Genomic DNA, 23,344 nt, shown 5'->3' on the forward strand with positions numbered 1-23,344 from the left:
TAAAAGTGGTAGTAGTTGGAATCCTTAGCTCATTTCTCATATTAAATGGAATGCTTCTAATGTTTCCATTTAGGATGATGTTAATTTTATGTTTTCTTTAATTTTACTCTTTATGAGATTAACATTGTTCCCTTATATTCATAATTTTAAAAACATTTTTATCATGAATGGGTATTTGATGTTATCATGTGCTTTTTCTGCATCTGTTGAGATGATTGTATGATTTTCTCTATTAATCTATTAATGAATTACATTTATAGATTTTCAAAATATTGAACAATCTTTGCATACCTATTATAAACCAAAATTGGTTGGGGGTATTATCTTTTTTTGAACAGCATTGGATTTTATACATAATATTTTATTTAGGGTTGTTATTCTTACATTCATGAGTCACATGAATGACTGTTGTATTCTTTTCTTGTAACTTTTTTTTCTGGTTTTAGTATAAGTTTATGCTGGTGTAAATGAATTAGCTACTATTCCCCCTTTCATATTGTCTAAGAAAAGTCTACATAATATTGGAATGAGCTGTTTCTTAGCAGTATAACCATCTGGGCCCAGTGTCTACTTTGTATGTTTGATTTAACTGCTTCTGTTTTTTAAGTGGTTTTAAGATTGTACACACTTTTGATTTCTTCTTGAGCCAGTTCTGCTGAGTTGTATTTTCTAAGAATTTGTCCATTTTGTTTATGTTTTCAAAATTTTTCCCATCATACTTTCTCATTTCACTGAGGGCATTAATTTTAGTTAAATTGTTCAAAATGTTTCCTTCTGATTTCTACATTGTCCATGATTTTTTCCGAGTTTGTTTTTTTGTTCATTTTGATTTCCATTAATAATTAAGTGTAAAACACTAAAAGCTGTTGTAAAGTTTCTGGTTGGGGCTTGGAGACATATATTGTCTCCTCAGAGAGACCTTCCCTGACCACCCAATTAAAAGGTAAACTCCCAACCTACCTACCACTTTCTCTTCTCTTACCCTGCTTATCCTCTTACCCTGATTTGTTTTTCTTTGTGGTCCTTATCATTACCTGATGTTGTATTATATATATTTTTCATCTGTTCCTTGTCTTTCTCTAGTACGAAAATAATTAACCCCAAGAGAGCAGGCCTTTGTCTGTTTTGTTCACCACCATAACTATTGCTCAGATAGTGTCTAATACATAGTCAGCCACTGAATAGTTGTTGAATTAATGAATGGTGAACTTCACTTTAGAATGGTCAAATAAAAACATAACTATTTTGTAAGGGTGTATGCAATTAAAAGTGCCCAAAGTTCTTTTCTCTTGGGCTGTAAGTTGTCACAGGGAAGAACTCTCCAACTTTATCCTAAGGAATTTTAAGCCTGGCTGCCAGTGTTAAGACTCTAGCAGGGGAATGGTTGACGATTCAGCACGTAGAATTTCACTTAATTCCCTTGATTTCAGTAAGGCACTTCATTGCCACCTCAGCTGTGCCTGAGGGAGCCCTAGCCCAGAGCTCCCCTGATGCAGCCTCTCTAGATAGTAAACTTTCTCATTCTGCCAGGCCACACATAGTCAGGGCAAGTTAGAAGATCTAGGTTTTCCTTTCAGTTGTTTAATCAGTCTTGGTTTGTACGCAGCCTTACCCCACTCCCCTGCCTTTGGATGCACCTGAGTATTTCCAGGATCCTGAAGTGAAAATGCATGTGCCTTCTCCACCAGCCACCCCTGCAGACACCTAGCAAATTGAAGTAGTTAAGTCAAATACCCCTCATCCATCTGCATTTTGTCTTTCAAAATTTTTTCAAACTCTCTTGTGTGCCACTGTCTCCTTTTCCATTTCCTTTGTCCATGTAGATTCATACCTTATTTCTTCCTTTAATATTGTTTTAGTAGGATTTCAGAAGAGAGAGAAGATAAATTCCTGTGTTCGATATGCAATGTGTAACTAGAAGTCTCATGAAGGTTTTTATTATTTTTACTAGCAGAAATATAAAATCCTTTGCAGAAACCATGTATGTAAGACAAAGCAGACCTCTGGTCCAGGAGGACTGAAGGAGAGGGGTTGGGATACCCCTGCCCAGAACATGCCATCCCCCACCATTTCCCTTCAATGCCACTCTACTTCGCATTCAGTGCCCCTCACCATCCCTCCCCTATAAACCCTCAAAGCCCACCTGAAACTCTTCTGGCAGAGCAGAATTTGAGAATCACTTAGTCATCTACCCCCTTTGGAGATACAGCTATCTAAACACATATGTATTTCACAGTAGCTCATAACAAGCTACACTTGTTGACTCGCCATAAGGAAGATTATTTATATCCTGTTCTTTCATATGTTTTCCTCTCCACATTCAGGGATGAGATCATCCTCTCTGAGAACATGATGACTTTTTGGATCCCCCTTAGGATGATGGTTAATAATGAGACTTAACGTTCCTAAGAAATGTCATTTTTTCTCTGTAAATTTAAAGTCTGCAAAGACTGACTGCCATTCTCCTTCCTCAGTAATAATGTAGGAGAAAAGCCTTAGGAAATGTTCAGTTGCAATTGTGTAACCCATATTCTCCATCCCTATTAGAATTAGTCTTTCTCTAATGTATTACAATTCCTGAAATTCTTCATTGAGCTAGAAGTACCTTACCTCTTTCTTACAAAAGTACTTGAGGGATGTTAGAACTTTGAGGTCATTGATGTGGCACCCCAAAATGCTCCATAACACACATGTTGAATTAGTTAAATAATCAAAACCAGGTAAATATTAGCTGAATTTACTGCTTTAAGGAGCTCAGTACTCAATTTTAAATGAGGCTCAGGACTTGAAATTAATTGCCCAAGCAGTGGATTCTGAAGTGCTAAGCTTACTTTTAAGGCAGGGCCTACCCAGGTAAGTAGGATCCTTTGGCAAAATACTGGACTTCTATTTATGCATTTTAAAGGGTGTGTGTTTACCTGTAAAAATTAACTTCATATTATGTGAGAAATTGTGAAGTAGCGGGAGGGTCCTTTGGGAAGACATGTTTAAGCTGCTCCTGTGAGGGTAGGTCCTTCTCAGTTGGCCTTTGGGTTTCAGCCCCACTGAATTTTTCTAATTGGTGCTATCTCCTAAAGCACCTTTTAAAAGAATGACAAGCTATTAAATGTAAGCTAGACTTACGATAATCCCATAAAGACATTTCATGCCCAATACTTCAGCAAAAGAATTTTTGATATTGCTTCATAACTCAACTAATTAAATCTGACTTCTACTGAAATGTGGCACGTATGGGAAGTGCCATATTTTTCTTCAAAATGTGCTAATCCACACGTAATCAGCCTTTTCAAACTGAGATCGTATGACCTTTGTCAGTTTTCTCTGTTTAAAAATGTTCCAGCTAAAAGCTTAAAAGGAAATGAGAGAAATGAATTACCTATTTTTGAAATAAGTTTCTAAGAAATGTTAGATTTACTCATGTTCTTAGAAAAATTAAATATTCCTTTTCTCTTATGACTAGTATAATACTTTGCTATAAAATATTTTTTCATTGACCAGATTAATCTTGAATCAGCATTATATTTCAGATTCTGAGTTTATATAGCTTAGTGTTATTAAAGGAATGGAAACTGGCTTGGCTGCTATGAAAACACAAGACAGAGTGGTCATTAGTAATAGACATCTAGGAAGTCTTTCATTTTTCAAACATTACCACCTGATTTGACACCATGGAGAAAACTTTTTCTGCCATCTCCATTCTCCTTTTCTCAGAGTAACACAAAATAAACCTGACCCCCGACGTCTCTTCTTCCCTTACCCTAAGATAGATTTTATTTACATGCACATAAATATAAATACAACATAATACAGTCTATTCACAAAGTATGCAATGTAATATTGTAACCTAGAAAAGGCTATATACCCTTCTCTCCATGCGTTGTGAAGATTATGAAAAACAGAAATTCCCCAGAGAGCTTTTGAGACACTGGTTTGAATAATGATTACTGTTTACTTATCTCAGCCATTCCAACATCCCCAAATCAAAACTCATTTCTTTCTTGTTCTTATAGGTTTATTGGTGAATGGCTGAGATAAGACCAGTAATAGTTACCCACCACCTCCTCTTGTGTTTGGGCTGCGTGGAGAGAAGGGGGCGGGGAGGCAGCATGGCCCAGGGAGTTGTATCGATAGGACAGATAGCAGTGATCTAGAGAGCCTTTAAAGAAATTGGATTCATAGGAGCTTCGAATGTGAGGAACTGAGAATCTGAATATATAATCTGCCACAGATCACAGGTCAAACCAGCCTCATTTTGCCAGGAAAATATATCATCCTTTTGTCTCTGACAGTAATAATTTTTGCATAATTTCCTGGAAGAAGTAAGCACGGTGGTCATATATACCCAGCATGGGTGAGAAGAGGTTGTCCTGTTTCAACACAATGAAATTTGCTTTCCTGAAGTAAGAGGTACATACTACAACAACCTATTTGTAACATGCAACATACCTTTTGAACTTCATATTAATCTCATACATGTGTACTATTAATTTGCTTAGAAAATCCTTCATATGAGTAATTCCAAAGTGCCTGTCATTGCAAATGGTAGTTTGCAAATTCTTTTTTTATACTATTTGAAAATTCGTCGGGTAATCTACAGAAAACCTATCATCTTTATGCCCTCCTCCAAGAATTATCTGCAGTATTCTAAAATATTACACAATTTTTAAAGTGAAACAAAATTTGAAGTGGATCTTTTGAAGAGTAATAAGATTAAAATGGCAAAACAAATTTAATCATGTAAGCAATTCCTCTCTTTTACAAACCTGAAAGAAAAGCAAATTGGCATTTGTGAAATTTTCTTTGTCTAATAAATAGCCTCACTTTACAATAAAGCCAATGACCCCAGTTTAATTAGGGGCAATTAATTTTGTGCAAGTGAAATTTGACATCTTGCTAGAGGCATATCCAGCTGTACTCTGTCTTATGAATTTTATTATTATCGCCAGTGAGAATTCAGTTGTCAGAGCTACTGCAAAAGGGTGGGAGACAGGGAGAAAAAGGCCACAGGGCTGCATTTTATATTTAAAAATGGCTCCAGTGGACAGCCAAATGTTTAATTAAAAGAACTTCTAGAAATGATTTTTCATTGGTGCATCATCTTTGACAAGTTATCATGACTTTATTACTGAAATTTGCACTCCCTTTAGACAGTGGTCTCTCACATGTGTCTGGACACACAAAACTCATATGAAGACCGGCTCCTCTGAGAGTTTACATAAGCACTCACTGCTATGAGAAAACAGCCTCACTGACTGCACGTGAGCTCTGTCATCTGGAGTTTTAACACAATCCTTTTGTTCAGTATTTTTGTAAAATTTTCTGTGCCCCTCAGATTATTCTCATTCAGATTATCACATGCATTAAAAACCCATGGGGCTTCCCTGGTGGTGCAGCGGTTGGGAATCTGCCTGCCAATGCAGGGGACACGGGTTCGAGCCCTGGTCTGGGAAGATCCCACATGCCGCGGAGCAACTGGGCCCGTGAGCCACAACTACTGAGCCTGCGTGTCTGGAGCCTGTGCTCTGCAACAAGAGAGGCCGCAATAGTGAGAGGCCCGCGCACCACGACGAAGAGTGGCCCCCACTTGCCGCAACTAGAGAAAGCCCTCGCACAGAAACGAAGACCCAACACAGCCATAAATAAATAAATAAAAATTTAAAAATACGTTTAAAAAAAAAAAAAACCCATAGAAGATATTTCAGAAAACCACTGCCAATTAAATGGTGACACATGCCTCCTTAACACTTAGAATTTTTTTTGTTTTTTGTTGTTTGTTTTGGTGATGTGCCTTGCGGCATGCGGGAATCTTAGTTCCCCAACCAGGAATCCAACTTGCTCCCCCTGCAGTGGAAGCGTGGAGCCCTAACCACTGGACCACCAGGGAATTCCAGAATTTTTGTTTTAGTTATTGAAAAGTCCTTTCAGGTTTATTTGGGTATATATTTTTATCACATGTGTCTTTTGTGCATACAAAAAAATAAGAAAAAGTGAAATTGGTTAAGGTAGTCCTACACCCTTTTCACATTCACAATTCAGTTCTCCATTTAACCACTTTCCCTTAGAGTTGTCCATCTTTGCTTTTCCCCACAGTGTCACCCTTTGTGCCATCAGGAGGTGCTGTGCCTCACCTTCCAAGCCACTGTCCCCCATTCTGCAGGTTTCGATGCTGGCACTTTTTTATCAGAAGGCATGAATGGTCAACTACCAGAGCCCACCTCTTCTTCAGTGGTCCTTATATGGTTTGTTGGCCGACAGAGTTACAGCTCAGTAGAGCAGTCATGCCACCAGCTGCATGGGTGGCTGAGATTGTGAGACATGTCCCGACGTTGAAGATGGCCAAAGATGAATAACCATGCGTCATAGGATTAATGCAATTCAGTAAATCTACTGCGTTCTTTTTAATGACTGAATAGAATCAAATGACCACAAATTAAGTCATGTAACAGAAGGTCTTTGACATGAAGCTTACTATGGGACCAAGCTTAAATGGCAGCCCCAACATTATTTTAAACATGGACCATAAGAAGTGGTGAAAGCAGTGATTCAGTGTTCAAGACAGTAAAAGAATTTGCAATTAAGATTTTCACCAAATCTAACCATACCCCTCAGAAACATCCACAGGCACTGACTCTTCAACTGCCGTATCTTCAAGCACGTGTGTCCCGTCAGTGACACTGACCTCAGGCATGAAGAGACGCGGTCCCCCCGTGAGGGATGCGGTCAGCGGATGAGGCTACGCTGAGTCTCCACGGGCACATGCTGACCATGATCATTACGGTTTGTCACTCTGGCATTTGGGCCGTGACGAGCTCAGTGTAAGCCTCCGTTACGGAACTCTGAGAGCCAAGCTAGAACCCCAAGGGCAGCCTCTCTTTCCTGCTTTTTACTTCTGTGATATTTAGGAGACCTTACACACCTTATCATCGGTCCGGAAGGGGATGAGCCTAACTTCAGCTCCAGCAGCTGAAACTCATCAGCAGGTCGGGCAGATACAAGTTTAAAGTCTGTCTGGGCTGAGCAGAGTAAATAGGCAGGCTGGCTTTAAAAATACAAAGAGTGGGGCTTCCCTGGTGGCGCAGTGGTTGAGAGTCTGCCTGCCAATGCAGGGGACACGGGTTCGAGCCCTGGTCTGGGAAGATCCCACATGCCACGGAGCAACTAGGCCCATGAGCCACAACTACTGAGCCTGCGCGTCTGGAGCCTGTGCTCCGCAACAAGAGAGGCCACGATAGTGAGAGGCCCGCGCAGCGCGATGAAGAGGGGCCCCCCGCTTGCCGCAACTAGAGAGAGTCCTCGCACAGAAAGGAAGACCCAACACAGCCATAAATAAATAACTAAATAAATAAATAAATAAATAAATAAGTAAGTAAGTAAGTAAGGAGTTAGTTGTATTGTGGAATGTGAAACCATATCAGCGAACTTTAAAAAAAAAAAAAAATACAAAGAGTGAAGTGTATATCCCTTACTTGAGAGTCTATCATCTATGCAGATCCAAAAAGGAGAATGAGATTGAGACTGGGTTGAGGAGGGATGGCAACAGTTGAATCAAAGAGTCCATCCACAGAAATGTTTACTTATAAGAAAATTTGTTTCTTACTGCCCTCCCCTGTGCTGGGGGCAGGATCTCCCACCCCCAGCACCCTGCCAAAAACAAAAGCCCAGCCTGACTCACACGTGAGTCATGGTCCCTGCATAGACACCATCTGAGTCAGACACGCAGCCATCCTCTTCCAGCTGTCAATTACTTAATCCTACTCACCTTTCTCCAACACACAAGGGCTAATCAACTCACCCATTTTCTCTCCTTTTCCTTTTTTAAATTCCTGCTAAAGGCCCACACATAGCAGCTCAGAGACACTCAAAAGAGAAAAATTTGAAGTCAACTGAATTTCTTCCACGAAAAAATATCTAGGTATATTTCCTGCCACTTTTTCTGTACAGAAAGCTCCACATTTTTGTTTACAAACTTGGAATCATAGTATACCTATTGTTTTAGAGCTTGGTTTTTGTTTCTGTTTTTGAGTTAACAATACCTCAGGAATATTTGCCCATATTCATAACTGTTCCATTATATATGTTTTTACTAGCTGCATAATGGCCCGTCATATATTTCACCATAATATACTTTTTTTTGTAGTTCCATCAATCTTTTTTTTAAATTGGAGTATAGTTGTTTTACAATGTTGTGTTAGTTTCTACTGTACAGCGAAGTGAATCAGCTATGTGTATACTTATATCCCCTCTTTTTTGGATTTCCTTCCCATTTAGGTCACCACAGAGCACTAAGCAGAGTTCCCTGTGCTATACAGTATGTTCTCATTAGTTATCTATTTTATACATATCAGTGTATATTTGTCAATCCATAATATACTTAATCTCTTATTGTTAGACATTGAAGTTGTTTCCAATTTTTTGTTTTGTTTTTGTTTTGCTTTTTTTTCATCTTCTCTTCTATTCTTCCATTCATGAATTTATTCTAGCCTTCTTATAGTGCCCTGGCTTCTCACCACACTCTCCTAGAATAAAATGCCAGCTTTGTGACCTTGTATAATTTAACCTCTGAGCCTTAGTTTTCTCATATGCTAAATGGAGATCATAATACTTGTTTTAGGTGTATCTGAGGATTAGAGGTAATATATATGAAGTGCCTACAGTATAGTAGATGCTCAAAAGTGGTAATTCTTTTTATTTCAGAAAGTAGATTGCTGAGAAATCATTTGGCTTTAATTAAGAGAAAGTAGACCACATTTGGCACCTAGGAGAGATGGCTGTTTTGTTCCATTATTATTGCAGTATCAGAAGAGTACTCATTCTGGTCTTCAATTCGTGCAGAAAATATTTCTAGTGAAAATGCATTTTTTAACATTAAGATCCTATAATTCCAAATTTAATTACATAGAAGTGGCCATTATTGAAGGAACGAGACACTGATGTGGAATTAGAATCAGCAGCTGTCTGAGGAATGCCAGTATTTATAGCTCCCTAGAGAATCGGGTTAGGCTACAGGGGCTGCTGCTTCACCAGAGAAAAGCTGGTGAACGCTAGTCCGCTTCTCTATCCGTCACTTAAGTAGTGAGAAGATTCTGTGGCCATGTGGAGTCGGATGCCTACCAGCCCTCACGCGAACACATACAGATGGAAGGTCCAGAACTAACGAGCCTTAGAAAAGGAAGCAGACAAAACGTATGCGCAGGATTGGGAGAAGAAAACCCAGAGAGGGCCATTCACACTCCAGCCGCCTTTGGAGCTACCTTCCGTGGCTTTCGCTGAGAAAGCCAAAAGCCTGAGTCCTGTAAGATGTGGGGACAGGACAGGACATGAAGAGACATGGTGCCCCCCTTTCCCCCAGTCCTCTCTCTAGCACAGAGTTTGAAACTGCCCTTAACTGCTCTGGGCACATAACGGTGGGAGAGCCGGCTTTCCATCCCTCTTCTGCATTTGCTTCCCTGACCCCGCAGACCGCTTTTCTACTGCAGTTAGTTCCCTGCTCATTCACTCTTCCTGGTTAACACCTTACTTACTAATTAATGTCCAGGTAAGTGGAAGTGTTTCTTTTCTCATCTATAAGATAGGGAGTGTCTAGTAAGTGTTTTTTTGAGTTCTGTTCCAATGCTCTATAAAGTCCACATTTCTATTTGTATATTGTGATTTAGTGATGCAAGCATTTGGTACCTGTTAGAAGACCTGATTTCTGTCCCTGGATCAACTACTACTATGCATCCACTTAATATAGGGGTCGTGAACGGTAACATGCCTGCAGGGGCCAGCAAGAAACATAAAGGAATGAAGTAGCCCAGATAAAAGGCAATAGGTGGGACCGTAGTGAACTAGAAAGTGTGTGCCCTGGCCAAAGGGGAAGCATCAGCTCAGCACTGGCCAGTCAGTGCCGTGGGGTTTGCAGAGATGTTATTGCCTGATCATCAAATGAACAAACAAATGAACAGTTAAACATCCCCTTTCTTTCTAATATAGTTGTAAAAATCATTTATAGTACTTCTGTGTGTATGATCATATATGTTAGACCAGCAGTGTTTGCACCTGTTATGTGAATATCACTCTTTTTTAAAAAGTCAGCTCAGCCATAAAAAAGGAATGAAATTTTGCCATTTGCAGCAGCATGGATGGACTTGGAGGGCATTATGCTATGTGAAATAAGTCAGACAGAGAAAGACAAATACTGTATGATATCACTTATATGTGGAATCCTAAAAAATACAGCAAACTAGTGAATATAACAAAAAAGAAGCAGACTCACAGTTATAGAGAACAAACTAGTGGTTACCACCTTTGGCACCTAGGAGAGATGGCTGTGGGGAAACGGAGGCAGGAGGAGCAACATAGGGGTAGTGGAGTAAGAGGTACAAACTATTAGGTATAAAATAAGCTACAAGGATATATTGTACAACACAGGGAATATAGCCAATATTTTGTAATAACTATAAATGGAGTATAACCTTTAAAAATTGAGAATTACTGTATTGTACACCTGTAACTTATACAACATTGTACAGCAACTATACTTCAATTTTTAAAATTTTTAAATTTTTAAAAAGTCAAATTATCATCCCATGCATTGCACACTCTTTAGCAAAAGCAAGTTAACACAATCCCACTAAAGTAAAATAAGAAATAGCAGTATATTTTCACAATAACAAATATTGGGAAGCAGAAACTTTGCCTTTCCTTTTTTCTTTCCAATAGTAATGCTGTAACTTTCATGGTAAATGTCAATACAAAGCAGTCAGTAGGGAAAAGAAGAGTAAGGAGCAAGGTTTGGGAAATGGGAAAGGTATTTCACAATTTATTAAGGAATAGCAGCACCTCATTTTAACCCACCTCAGCACATTCTATAGAGACACCATCACACACGCAGTACACTTACCCAAACCTCAATTGTTCCCACGTTCTTTCTTCACGACAAATCCTTAGAAAAATGAAATGTGTTTACAGCTACCCTTGGGTAATTACAATCCACATTTTATATTCCGTCCCCATTGAAATTCTCATGAAACAGGAAAAGATAATGGGTGATAATATTCATTATGTAGAAAGCCTTTGAATAATGCATCGGAGATCCATTAAAATAAATAGAGATAATATATTTTAACAGCCCAGCCACAAACTAGTTGGGAATACTGAATAATGAATGGATGGCATGGCAGGGCCAGAGGCTCTCACAGCCACACTGGTTTTGGACAGAAGATGAGCAATGCATGTTTGAAATCCATAGGCATTTCAAAGTTTCCTCTCACTCTGTTTCTTAAGGAAACCATACAATTGCCTTGAAATTATAAGCAACTACAGGAGGCATTATGTGCTTAAAATTATATTGCCATCACAGGCAAGACCTAATAAATCCAAACCTAAGGTTAAGTGCAGTATGGGGGAAAGGCCACTGGATTCAAAAACCAGAGGCCCAGCCTGTAGTCTCTTGCTTTGTGATCTTGTACCATTTATCTGTTGCCATGGTGGTGATGTGCAATAAAAACCCACCCACATCAGTGGCATCCGATGATAAGCACTGATTTCTGCTGCTGATCAGAGCTGGGTTCCCATGGGGCTTACTCGTGTGTCTGTGATCGGCTACGGGCTGGCGAGGTGCCGCTAACTGCTCTTGGCTGAGCTCCGTCAGGTGCCTGGGGCTTCAGTTGGGACAACGGCCGATTGAGTTCTGTGCTACGAAGTCCCTCCTCTGCCAGCAGGCTGAGCTGGGCTTGTTCTGCGGGCAGCGGCAGCGTTCCCTGGGGCAGCGGGGGGTGGGGGGGCGGATGGAGGGGCTCGGAACCGGAATACTGTCACTTCCTCTGCATTCTGTTGGCCAAGGCAAGTCAGGAGGCCAGCCCAGGGGTCCGGAAATAGACTCCACCTCTTGATGGAGAACCCGCAGTCTTATTATAGGGGGACCAGATAGAGAGAGGGGAAGAATTGGGACCATTTTAATAATCAGGCTGTCACAGATCTGGGGCAAGTTATCTGACTTCTTTGAGTAACCGCTGCCTTGCCTGTAATCCACAGGTGGTTGTACAGCCCAAGGAGGGAGTGAACTGAACACACTTTTAAACTCAAATTCACTGTAACCGTTCAAGTGAAGTTAACTAAGGCGTGGTGCAGGGGATAGAACCAAAGAATCTTCAGCTTTTCTCTGTGGATGCTGGCGGTCTAAGCTAGTGCTGGGAGATTCCTGTTCTTAAAATCAGAAAACACCAAATAGTTCTGGGATTCGGAGCTGGCCGTCAGACCAGGCCACTCCCCGTCACTGCAACCCAAGGCCAAGAACAAAGGCCAGATTCCCAATGCTGCTGCCCCACTAGAAGTCACAGCAGACTTTAAGATCACCCCATCACTTCTCCCACGGAGTAAACTGGTCTTGTCCCTGTATTTTGAAAAAGGTATTGTCTTTATACCAAATCATATCACCAGGTAGCTAGGTTTTTGAGATATCCTCTTAGTAGTTAAGATCTTTCCATCTCTGTCATTCTCTCAATTCCGAGCATATTTTCATAATATCCCTGCTGACAGTAGTTGGAGGTCAGCACACGTGTTTTCTAAGTAAGTTTTCCTCACTGTAAATGCCAAGTGGACACTGGTGCTGAACAGCTTATCAACTAAATGCTTTCCCGATCCTGGCCAACAGGAACTGTCACTCAGAAAGCCACGTCCACTCACCCTGAGATGTCCAGGAAGCACACTTAGTCTCTATCTCGTCATGTTTCTGAGCCTTCTCCATCCATGACAACCCCCTCTCCATACCCTCGGCTCCCTGTCAGTAACTCTGGGATGCAGTGTGGTTTTTCGTGGCATAAGGAGAAGAGGTTTCCCGGGTGACCAGGACGTAGACCTTCCCGTAATCAAATCCACAGGCGAGGCAGACATCAAGCAGCATTTTGCTCATAGCCCTCTGCCGAACGCCGTTCCAAACATCAAGCAACCCTGAACTGGATACCTTAAATGATACCACTAATTAACAAGAAGAGGATAGTGTTGTGTTTTCACCTCAGACGGTGCTTGAGAGCTCCAAGCAAATTAGCCCCCGGCTGCTGGGATTTCGTCAGACTGCGTAGCCTGGTTATAGGCGAGACGCCGCGGTGTGAGGGGCAGGGGCTCTGAGTGGCTGGAGGGAGAGGCTCAGAGCAGCCACGCCTCCCCGGGATGGGAAGGGGCCAGGAACAGGGGCTATCGTTCCTGGACGCAGTGGCACAGAGGCCCTCAGCAGCACTGGCCGCTGCTTGCGAGCTGTGGTCGAGTTTCCCCAAAGCCGCCTTCATCTTAAACCCTCTTAAAGGCTAAAGGCAAACAAATCCTTCTTGAAACCTGAGTCCGTTTTAAGATGTCTGTACTAAAATCCCCGCTGAACTATTAGCTGTAATATCATATAATTTCCTTTTCCTGAGAGTAACACTTGGCGATTACCGCTATAAGGAATTATAAGGCTCACCCTGTAAGAAGCTCTGCTCAGTTTCCCACGGTGATAATGTGTTACTAAGGCGATTTTCTGAATTTCTACCTGAGGTGTTTTTTCATTTCACTCCGACTACTAAATCCTTCCCTTTTTTTTTTTTTTTTTTCTTGGCCTTTCCTGAGTTAGAAACGCTGCGTGGGATAGTTGATTTAGGTCTGAGTTGATCCTTAGCACAAAGGTCAGTTTGGGGGCAGAACAACAGAATTTATGATCAGACTTTCTTCATAATGAAAATATATATCTTTGGATGTTTTAAGCCTTATTTTGCAGTGGTATCATGTGTTATATTTTTATAATCTGTGTATATAGTGTCTTCTTTCTTCTTTTCAAGACTTTAGTTATTCAATAAATAGGAAATACTACATAATCCTTGATTTGAATTAAGTTTAATTTAAAATGTCTTTTTTATTTTAAAGTATGACTTTAAAATATGTCTGTTTTTAATTTGCACTTTTTTAATTTCCACTGTTGTCCAATCCATGGATCTTGAGTTTTATTGTTAAAAATGGGTTGATTTGGGGTTTTTTTTTACCAACTACAGACAATAAATTTTAAAACTTAATTTATATGGGATCAAAGGGTAACCTGAACATATTACATTTCTCCGGGAAAAATATATATATATTATAATGGTAGAAAGTTAAAAGGAGACAAATTCCAGCTCAGTAAATTTTCAAGCTGCCTAACAGTGAAAGTCAGCTCGGGACACTCCAAGTGAGTCAGTTGTGCATCAGGAATTGCTGTGACCAGGCCAGGTATTCAAGTAGGTGACTGCAAGGGTCCCTTTACGAAGTCACATCACCTTTAAAATTCTGTGGTTTTTTGGTCTAGGCTTTCAGAAAGTAGAGAAAGGAGGATAATGAACAGAGCACCTGCCCTGTGCCCATCTCTGAGCTCTTTTCATCCTTTCTACAAACCACTGGATTATTCACCCTATTTTACAGATGGGGAAACTGAGGTTCATAAAGTAATGTGCCTTGGGAAAGAAGTAAAGATTCAAACCTAAGTCCTACTGATTGCAAGCACCCTGAGCTGGATCACAGCAGAACCTGTCCCCTTCTGCGGCCAGCCCTAGGCCTGGGTCTGCTTGCCTGCACCGGAGGCTAGTGGGGGAATGGAACTGGACCTACAGAGGGAAAGGCTGCGTTTCTCTCCTGGGGAAAATAAGCTGGGACTTTCAGTCGTTAGAGAAGTTAACAGTAGGTGGCGGTACATACCCGTAACAATGATGGTGCCTGTGTTAAATCAGTACATTTTCTTTTTCTGAGTTCTGTATTGTTTTCAATCAAAGTGCTTTAAATGAGTCATTTGAGCAATTTATGCAGAGCATCTCTACCCATTTGAATAAAAAAAAAAAAAAGCAAATGGGAATGTCAGCTATCAGACGAGTTGCTCTTTGCATTTCTCACTGTGGCAATAATAACGCCAGAGCAGATTTGGTGTCCCCTGTCCTAAACCTGGCTTACGGGAGCCTCCTTATGACCCCTTGCTGCTTAGGAGTTTCCTTCTGCCTTTTCTTTCTCTAAACTTACAGACTGGGGCTACTAGAGATGCTAAGAAAGTGCTTCTTGAAAAACACTTTGTTGTCAAACAGCAATGAAATGTGTTCGACTTCAAATGAAGGTCAGGACACAGAGTTGGATCCACAGCCTGGTTGCGTGTATAGCAGATACACAGCCGGCTGGCCCTTTGTGACCACATTTCCAGCAACATCCCTCTGGAGCTTCCCGGATTCGTCACAAACATAATGAGCTCCCAAGACATCTCTGCCTCTGAAGCTCTGTACGCGAGGCAGTCTGTAGAGACTTGTTGTGTTCCAACGTTCTGCTTTGCTGACTAAGCTGGAGGTTTCCTTAAGTTTCTCGAGGGTGAACCTCTGGTGTGTTTTTTTCTTAATGTCATAAATGGGCTCCCTTGGTTGGCTTTTGACAACCACCTCAAATAAGATTTTCCTTCAGACGACCTTATTCTATTTGGGAAAAAAAAAGGAGTCTTTCTTCGGAGAGCTGTGGCCCCGGGATGCGGGATCTAATGAGCATCATTGGATCATCCCCGTGGGGCAGGACACTGGATGACACCAGGCAGCCTTGTTTGGCTGAGGACCCATTCCTCTTCATCGACAAAAAATGTAAACTCAGTGTCTCAACGCATTTTTCTTGTGTACCAACTATGTGTTTGGTATTGTGCTGGGGGCTATAACGTGGCCTGAAATTACTTTTCTCCCAGCGTGAATTTGTGTGTGGAAAAAAACCTAATACAGTATGAGTTAAAAGTTATCATCTTATCATTTATCGACTTATCAAGTTATCTTTCTTATCTTCTAGTAAAAGTTATCATTTATGAGTCGGGAGTAATATTGCTCACTCACTGCTCCCTGTGAAGAGCACATTCAACTACTTTCTTTAGCAAAATCAGGCAGTTCTTTTGGATGCTACCAGATAACAAATAGCTGAATGGAATGAGTGTCCTGTTTGCTTGTGCCCAGCCTGCAGAGTGGGATGAACCTGCAGATATGCTTTGTCAACGACAGCGGCAGCGACAAGGACAGCGATGCTGATGACAGCAAGACCGAAACGAGCTTGGACACCCCCTTGTCTCCCATGGTGAGTCCCAAAGCTGCCACTGGGGCTCAGAGTGTGCTCTCCTGGTCATCTAGCTTCTTTTCTGTTGTTAGTCAGAAGCAAACATTTCAGAGAGTAAAAAAGAAATGTCTCATGACATTTCTGGACATGGCATGCTCCTAAAATTTGACAGTGATTGGAAAATCAAAACTGTGATCCAAGAAGGGTACATAAGCTCTGTTAAAGTTAGCGACTACTTTCATATTAAATCATAAGAGAAATCACATAGGCCCTGAAAATTATAAAAGAAAATACACTATATACCGATCCTTCCCCACTGGGCTTAGAAATATGAGCACAGACTAGCAATGGGACACATTTTAAAAGGCAGGGGATGGGGTCCAGGCAGAGGTGGGAAGGCTAGCACATAGATGTTGCTCAGAGAAACCAGCAAGGTAATGTGGGTTAAACATTGGTTACTATTCCTTGCACACATATTACAGAAGATGGCTTGAAGATCCTGGGTGCTTGTTGCTGGATTTCTTTCCTCTCTGGGAGGTCTATCGCCTTTCTTACCAAAAACTAACTAACAGGAAACCGTGTTGGTTGTTGAGTGCAATGCCGCGTCAGAACTTCATTGGATATCTGAGATCCTGTCCGCTCCAGGGAGCAACGCACCGCCTTAGCTCTGGGTTAAATATTTTGCTGTGTCTGTTCACTTCAAGAAAGTTTTGAGAGTAAGAATCAAAGAAATGTCTCAAGTTTGTTACAAATATATATTCTCCCTATTATTAATTGTCTTACTTTTTAATGCTAAAATCAGAGTCTATCACTGACTGAGGAAATAAAGTAGCTTTTAAAATGTTACTTGCGATTGGTACAAATCAAATCAAGAGTTGAGGCCCCTTGATGGAGGGGACTCTTGGCTGCTTTGAGAGAGGGCTCAGGGAAGACTGTAGCTCATCTCCAAAGATGGTACCCGGCACGCAAAGCTCAGGGCTGCTCTTTTTCCCTTCACAGAGCAAACAGAGTTCTTCCTATTCCGATAGAGACACTACTGAAGAGGAATCCGAATCCCTGGATGACATGGATTTCCTCACAAGGCAAAAGAAATTGCAAGCCGAAGCCAAAATGGCCCTTGCCATGGCCAAACCAATGGCCAAAATGCAAGTAGAAGTGGAAAAACAGAACAGGAAAAAGTCTCCCGTCGCTGATCTTGTAAGCAGCGAACACTGAAACGCAAGCGAATGTTTGGTGGCTGCAAATGGTTGAGGCTGTCCCAGTCCTTTCCCAGAGTTATGCAAACTTGGGTTTTTACAAGGCAGTGTGTAAAACGTACTGTCATTGAGAAATATTTAAGTCTGTTTCTTTTTCCTTCCTACTGTATCACTGAAGGATACACACGCAACAGATTTCACAAAAGTAAACTTTGCTCTTGATTCATATCTACTGTGTTTCTTAGGGGCAGTATTAGCTGTCATGGGAATATTTTAATTCCTTTAAAGCAGTCTCAGTTTAAGAACCCATTGCTATGGCAAACTCACTATTGCTTTAGCTCTTGTTCCCCCCTTTTCAATGAAGACAGTATGGCAGAGTGGATGAGAGCCCTGGGCTTTGGAGCTTAAGACTAGCTCTGCCATTGACCTACTGTGGGGCTCTGGACACGTCTCAGTTTTCTCATCTATAAAATGGGAATAATAATAATAGCTGTGTCAGAGCACGATTGTGGAAAAAGTAGTCAAAGCACTTAGTACAGTGCTTGTAGCGTGCTATAAGTTAATGAATAGCTGATATTATTAATTTTATCCATGTCACTGACATTACTTGAGCTCCCTGGTAATTCATTTGTGGATGTAATAATTGACTCTCAGTTGTAGACCAGTCCAAAAGCTTTTGATTTGAGTAGTGTCCCATTCTGATGCCAATAGTGTTTCAGATGATGTGCATATATGGAGGGCCTCACGTTGGGAAAGTCAGATGGGGAAAGCTTTTAAGCAAGGAACCTGAAGTGGGTGAATGAAGGTGGGTCTTTTAGGAGAAAACTGGGTTGTACGTTCAGTGTGCTTGCTGCTCACACCTCCATTTCTTCCCTTTCTGTCTTCAGCTGCCACACATGCCTCATATAAGTGAATGCTTGATGAAAAGAAGTTTAAAGCCCACTGACCTGAGAGACATGACTATTGGGCAGCTACAAGTGATAGTCAATGATCTCCATTCCCAGATAGAAAGTAAGTGTAAGATGCTCTGGAAAATGGGATATTAAGTGTAAAATATCATGGGATGGATAGTACTATTTCCTTGATTCAGTTCCTTGGTACGTTTCATTGGGGTCCTCCTGTGTACTTGCAAGGAAAAGAAGAGAATCACAAGGCTCTCTTTTTGTTTTTGTTTTTTTTTACTGTAAAATGTTGAGAAACTTTAAGACTTTTTCAAGGTTCACAGAGGTTAGGGATCCTTTTTATTCATCTGAAATCCCCAGCTCCCAGCACAGTGCCTGGCATATAGTTGGCTCCCAACACCTGTTTGTAGAATACAATTTATTAGTTACAAGTCATTTATTATACAGTTATACGCTCAGCTTTACTTGCACGTACATTCATTTTAGGTCATCAAATTCTATTCGACTTATGCTGTGGGACTCCAGGTGGTGAAAATATATGTGACCGATATGTGAAAATTATAGGGTGAGAAAGCGTGGGCCTTTTCCCCCCAGAATGAAGAAGGACCTCTACCGGAAGTGTGCAGGGCGGGTGGTGAGTGAGTGGCTTTCACTCGAAGTGATTGGTTACGCAGAGAAGGGCAGGTGCTGGACCAATGAGAGAGCTCGCTCACTGGGAGAGCGTGCTTAGCCCAGGTGAACTCACGAGCCCTCCAGCCTCTGGAACATACAAGTCCATAAAGTCCGTAGGCTGATAGATTAAAACCACCTAAGAGACATGCCAACCAAATGCAAACCAACTATAAAAAAGCATTGAGGAGCCAAGCGGGGAAATTCGAACACTGACTAAATGTTTTATTAAAGATGTATTTACTTATTCAGGTACAATAAAGGTATTGTGGTTATGTTAAATTTTTTTAAAAACGAGCCCTGTCTTTAGAGACACATACTGAAGCATTTACAGATGAAATAATATGATGTCTGAAATTCACTTTCAAATGATCTAGAGGGAGAAGGGGTGATACATGAGTCAAGACTGGCCATGAGTTGATAACTGTTGAAGCTGGCTGGATGCATGGGGCAGGCGGATTCCTTAAACAATTCTCTTTACTTTTGTATCTCTTTGAAAATGTCCATAATAAAAAATTTAAAACTTCATACAGAAAAGACATTCCCACACACTATGCAGGCACTCTACTGAGTACTAGTGTAAAAAGCTACCCTAAGAACCCACTAGAAAAAATAAAATTGGATGTATTCAGTGGCAGGTTAATACCTTCAGCATTTTAAAATCAAGAGAAAGGATTTAACATTTTAATTAGGAAACCATAGATTCACAGGCTTTTTAAAAATTCTACTACATTTTAATTTTAGTTGAGCATAAATTACTAGGAATTAAGGACTTAAAAGGCTTTCTGATCTTTTACCACTGAAACATCTTCCTTAGACTTTTAAATAATAACATTGCCAGCTAGTCCTTTTCAGGAGTTTTAGACCTCTTTGTATGACTTTTTTTCTCCTTTTTTAAATTGAAAACTAATCTGAACTAAAGGCAGACAAATGCATCATTTGAGGTCAGGATCTCTGAAAACATTTCCAAGGAGGACCTCGCTGAGTACCCCCTTCCTTTCTTTGGTTTCTGGGCCCAGAGCTCTTGCTAAAAGAATGCTATCCCTCATGTGTCCACATGTCCAGACCTAGAAGCTTTCATTCTTAGCTGATGTGAGGGGGAAAAAGCAAGAGAGAGCCCCCTGCTTGTTTATATTTTTCAATGGCAGAAGCCAAATTAAACCCAGTACACTGATTTCAGGAAGACTAGTTATGTTTCCATCTATTTTATGCCCAGTATAAATCCTGAAGAAAATTTTCCTCAGCACCCATTGTCCGGAGAACTCAGGGGTTATTCCTTCAGGTCTTACACATCTGGTTCTCCCACAGCTTTAGATATTACTGTTTCCTAGAACAACCTGCACGTAGGGCTGCTTCTCCCCTCGACCCCGAGGAGCCTTTGAGCATCCTCAAGGCGCCTTCCTCCCCAGCTGGGGGTCTGATGGGGCTCTTGTCGGGTGCAGTGGCCCCTCCAGCTCTCCGTGTGGCAGGAGCACCCTGAAGATGAACGGTGGAAAACTTAACGTGCCCCAGACTTTTGCGTTCACATTTCTTGAAAACAAAATCCGGCTTCTTCTAACAAGCTCTTTTCCTAACAGCTAACAATTTCTTTTCCCACTCTAATGTGAATGTAATTGGATCTACTTTGTACTCCTTTTCTTTCAACACTTCTATAAGTATGCAAGCTAGTCGTGCTCTCAAATTGGTGACTTCTCCTGGGCTTATGAGAAGCTAATGTAAGAACTCTACATTTTAGCAAAGATAGTCTCCTACTGTGTTTAGCTGTTTGCATATATGTATGTACCGTACGTACGTATATAATGGCCCATAAGTAGTTTCACGTCCTGACTTAGATGCAATTTTATCTATTTCTAAACGCTTTCGTTTCTTTGCCCCAGGCTTGAATGAAGAGTTGGTCCAGCTGCTCCTCATCCGAGATGAGCTGCACACAGAGCAAGACGCCATGCTGGTGGACATCGAGGACTTGACCAGGTCAGTGGTGCCTCCTCTTTCCAAAGAAGGGAAGAAGCCTGGGATGGTTGGAAGTCTTAAGAATTAAGGCACGAGCGAGCTCTAGAGAACTTCTTTCCTTACTTCCATGAGTAACTCGCCTAATCTCTGCTGGTGTCAGCTGTTTAGATGGAGGGGAAGCGGCCAAAACTGCTCCCATCCAAATGCATGGCTTCTTCACAACCATCCTCCCCTAGTGATGGACTGTAAGTGCATTAGAACTTCGTCCACCCCCGCTTAAATCAGGTCAGCTGTTCTGGCCTAAGGACTTTATCCTGAAGGACTGTCCCCTTGAGAGTCGTCCCTAAGCCATTCCATGCTGGCACGATTCCAGCACGTGGTGGGTGCCACCAAGTGGCACTTGCTGTTATATGACCCGACTCTTGATCGCATCTGCCATGCCCGGAAGGCAAGGACACTGGCATCTTTCCACAGCACCAGCGCCACCAGATTGCTCTCACCATGGGGACACTCCAAGACTTGAGTTTCTAGCTGGGCCTGGTTCCGAGTGCCTGTCTGTAAAGAGGTAAAGAATGCTTCCTTCCCTGGGGGAATAGGGAAACTAGGCTAATGCTGGTCAAGATCTGGCATTTCTTCATAGTTTTCCTTGTGGAAAAGCCTCTCGCCATAAGTATATAAAGTATATGAAATACCGTGAGCGTTCCTATGATCCTATATTGTATTTACGATGCCACCTTTTCTGAGACAGTTTATAGGAAGTCTTTAAACCACAAGGCAACAGTTACTATTAATCCCAGAAATGGTATTCAGAGAGTAGAAGCTCCCAATGAGAGAAAGAAAACTGCTTATCACGGTAACATAAGGAATTAACCACGTGATCCAGAACCATCCAAGAGAAGTTTGAAAACATATGTAGTGAAAATGCTCTCAGCACTCACCACAGGGACCACTTCTCAATGTGTAACACTGGGTAAAATATTTTTCTAAATGCAGTGTTATAAAAATAGCTTGGGTAGCAAAATAAATGCTGCAGAACTATGTTTAAGTTTGTGTTTAAAGACCCATGGGCAGCACTCTGTTTTGTATGCTTTGGATGTTATATTGCCTCACCCCTAACAAAAAAACAAAAACAAAAAAACCCACAAGGTCTTCTCATACCTTCTTAGCATATTTGCCTGCATGTGAAATACAGTAACCCTCAAATACTATTAGTGCCCCCTACAGCTGTATTCAGGCACTGCACCAACCATTGTTAAGACACCTGCCTTTTTGTTAGGCTAAAAACTTTGCATATTAGGGATTAAGATTATGGGAAATCAGTAGTGAAATATACAACCAGGACATGCATCTTCTGAAAAATATATAGACTCTTTCGTCAGTTCTGTGGCTTGCCTGTGATGACAGAGACCGTTTCTCTGCCCGTCAGAGCGGCGTTGGCGCCCCTCGTTGCAGACACGACATTCAGAGCTCCTCCCTTCTCTCAGAATGTTAGGCTATTACTTAGGTTTGCAGTGAATTTTGCTTATCCCTTCAGATGGTGTGATCATGGGAGACAGGGTGGGCAGAACCATGGGGTTCAAAGGAGAGGAGTCACTAATATAAAGGTACTAGAGGATCCCTTTAAATTAGAGCAGGTGGGGAGAAGTTTCCATGCCCATTCCTGGCTGCAGAAATATAATTTTGCTCATGGAGGGATCTAAGGATACTTAAACTTCCCTAAAGGTAGCAGTGCCAGAGTTTTGCAGCCAGATCCCAGAAGGCCGAGAGCATGGCCGCTGGGAAGCCCTGTTCACCTATTCCCTTTACCTGTGCAGCTCCTGCCATTCAGGTGTCAGTTCAGATCTGTGCTTCTCAATTTTGGCTGCACATTGGAACCACCTGGGGAGCTTTTAAAATACTGATGCCTGGGTCTCACCCCCAGAGATTCTGATTTAATTATTCTGTGAAGTAGCCTGTGCATTAGGAGTTTTTAAATCTTTCCAGATGATTCCAACGCACAGCCTAATTTGAAAACCACGGGTTTAGATACCTCTTTGGAGAAGTGCTCCCTGATCCCCCAAGACTGATGTAGGACCCTCTGTGCTCCTGGCAGCATGGCATCCCTCCCAAGTAGAGGCTAATCCTATTGTGTTATATGGTTGACAACCAACCTGGCTATAAGCCCCCTGAAAGCAGAGACAACACTATTTTCATTCATTGCTGTGTCCCCAGAACCTAATACAGGGCCTGCCAAGTACATAGTAGGTCCTCAATAGGGATTGTTGATAAAAAGAAGTCCTTGTGGGGCTTGAGTGAAATAAATCCTAATAAAGACTTTATAAATAGTTGATGAGAACCTTTTGGTTTTATGGACGGAAACCCTTTCCCTCCTTTGTTTACAATTTTAATGAAATTCACCCTTGTATGTATGTCTCAAAATAACACCCAGCTTTCAATATTTTCTGAAGCTCTTGCCTGCCTGTTCGTTCCTTCTCTCTCAGAAAAACCCTCGTTGTTTGTATGCACACACACACACACACACACACACACACACACACAGATACATATTTTAAAACTGCTATAAGAACTATACTTTAATTAGCTACC

At 41.4% G+C, this 23,344-nt stretch overlaps 1 protein-coding gene across 5 annotated transcripts in view; it reads left to right on the plus strand.

Annotated features, from left to right (window-relative positions):
• SCHIP1 (schwannomin interacting protein 1) overlaps positions 1–23,344 on the plus strand; it is a 122,876-nt gene that overhangs the window by 97,552 nt on the left and 1,980 nt on the right. For 4 of the 5 annotated variants that reach the window (XM_068546176.1, XM_068546180.1, XM_068546179.1 and 1 more), the window contains 4 exons: positions 15,945–16,062; positions 17,041–17,238; positions 18,125–18,248; positions 20,686–20,779. In XM_068546176.1, the coding sequence (XP_068402277.1) occupies positions 15,945–16,062; positions 17,041–17,238; positions 18,125–18,248; positions 20,686–20,779 (534 nt within the window). Of the gene's footprint in view, positions 1–15,944; positions 16,063–17,040; positions 17,239–18,124; positions 18,249–20,685; positions 20,780–21,232; positions 21,324–23,344 lie in introns of all 5 variants that reach the window. The other variant, XM_068546177.1, reaches the window with a different exon arrangement.

The sequence above is a fragment of the Eschrichtius robustus genome, chromosome 6 (genome assembly GCF_028021215.1).
Source record: "Eschrichtius robustus isolate mEscRob2 chromosome 6, mEscRob2.pri, whole genome shotgun sequence".
Classification (NCBI taxonomy): Eukaryota; Metazoa; Chordata; class Mammalia; order Artiodactyla; family Eschrichtiidae; genus Eschrichtius; species Eschrichtius robustus.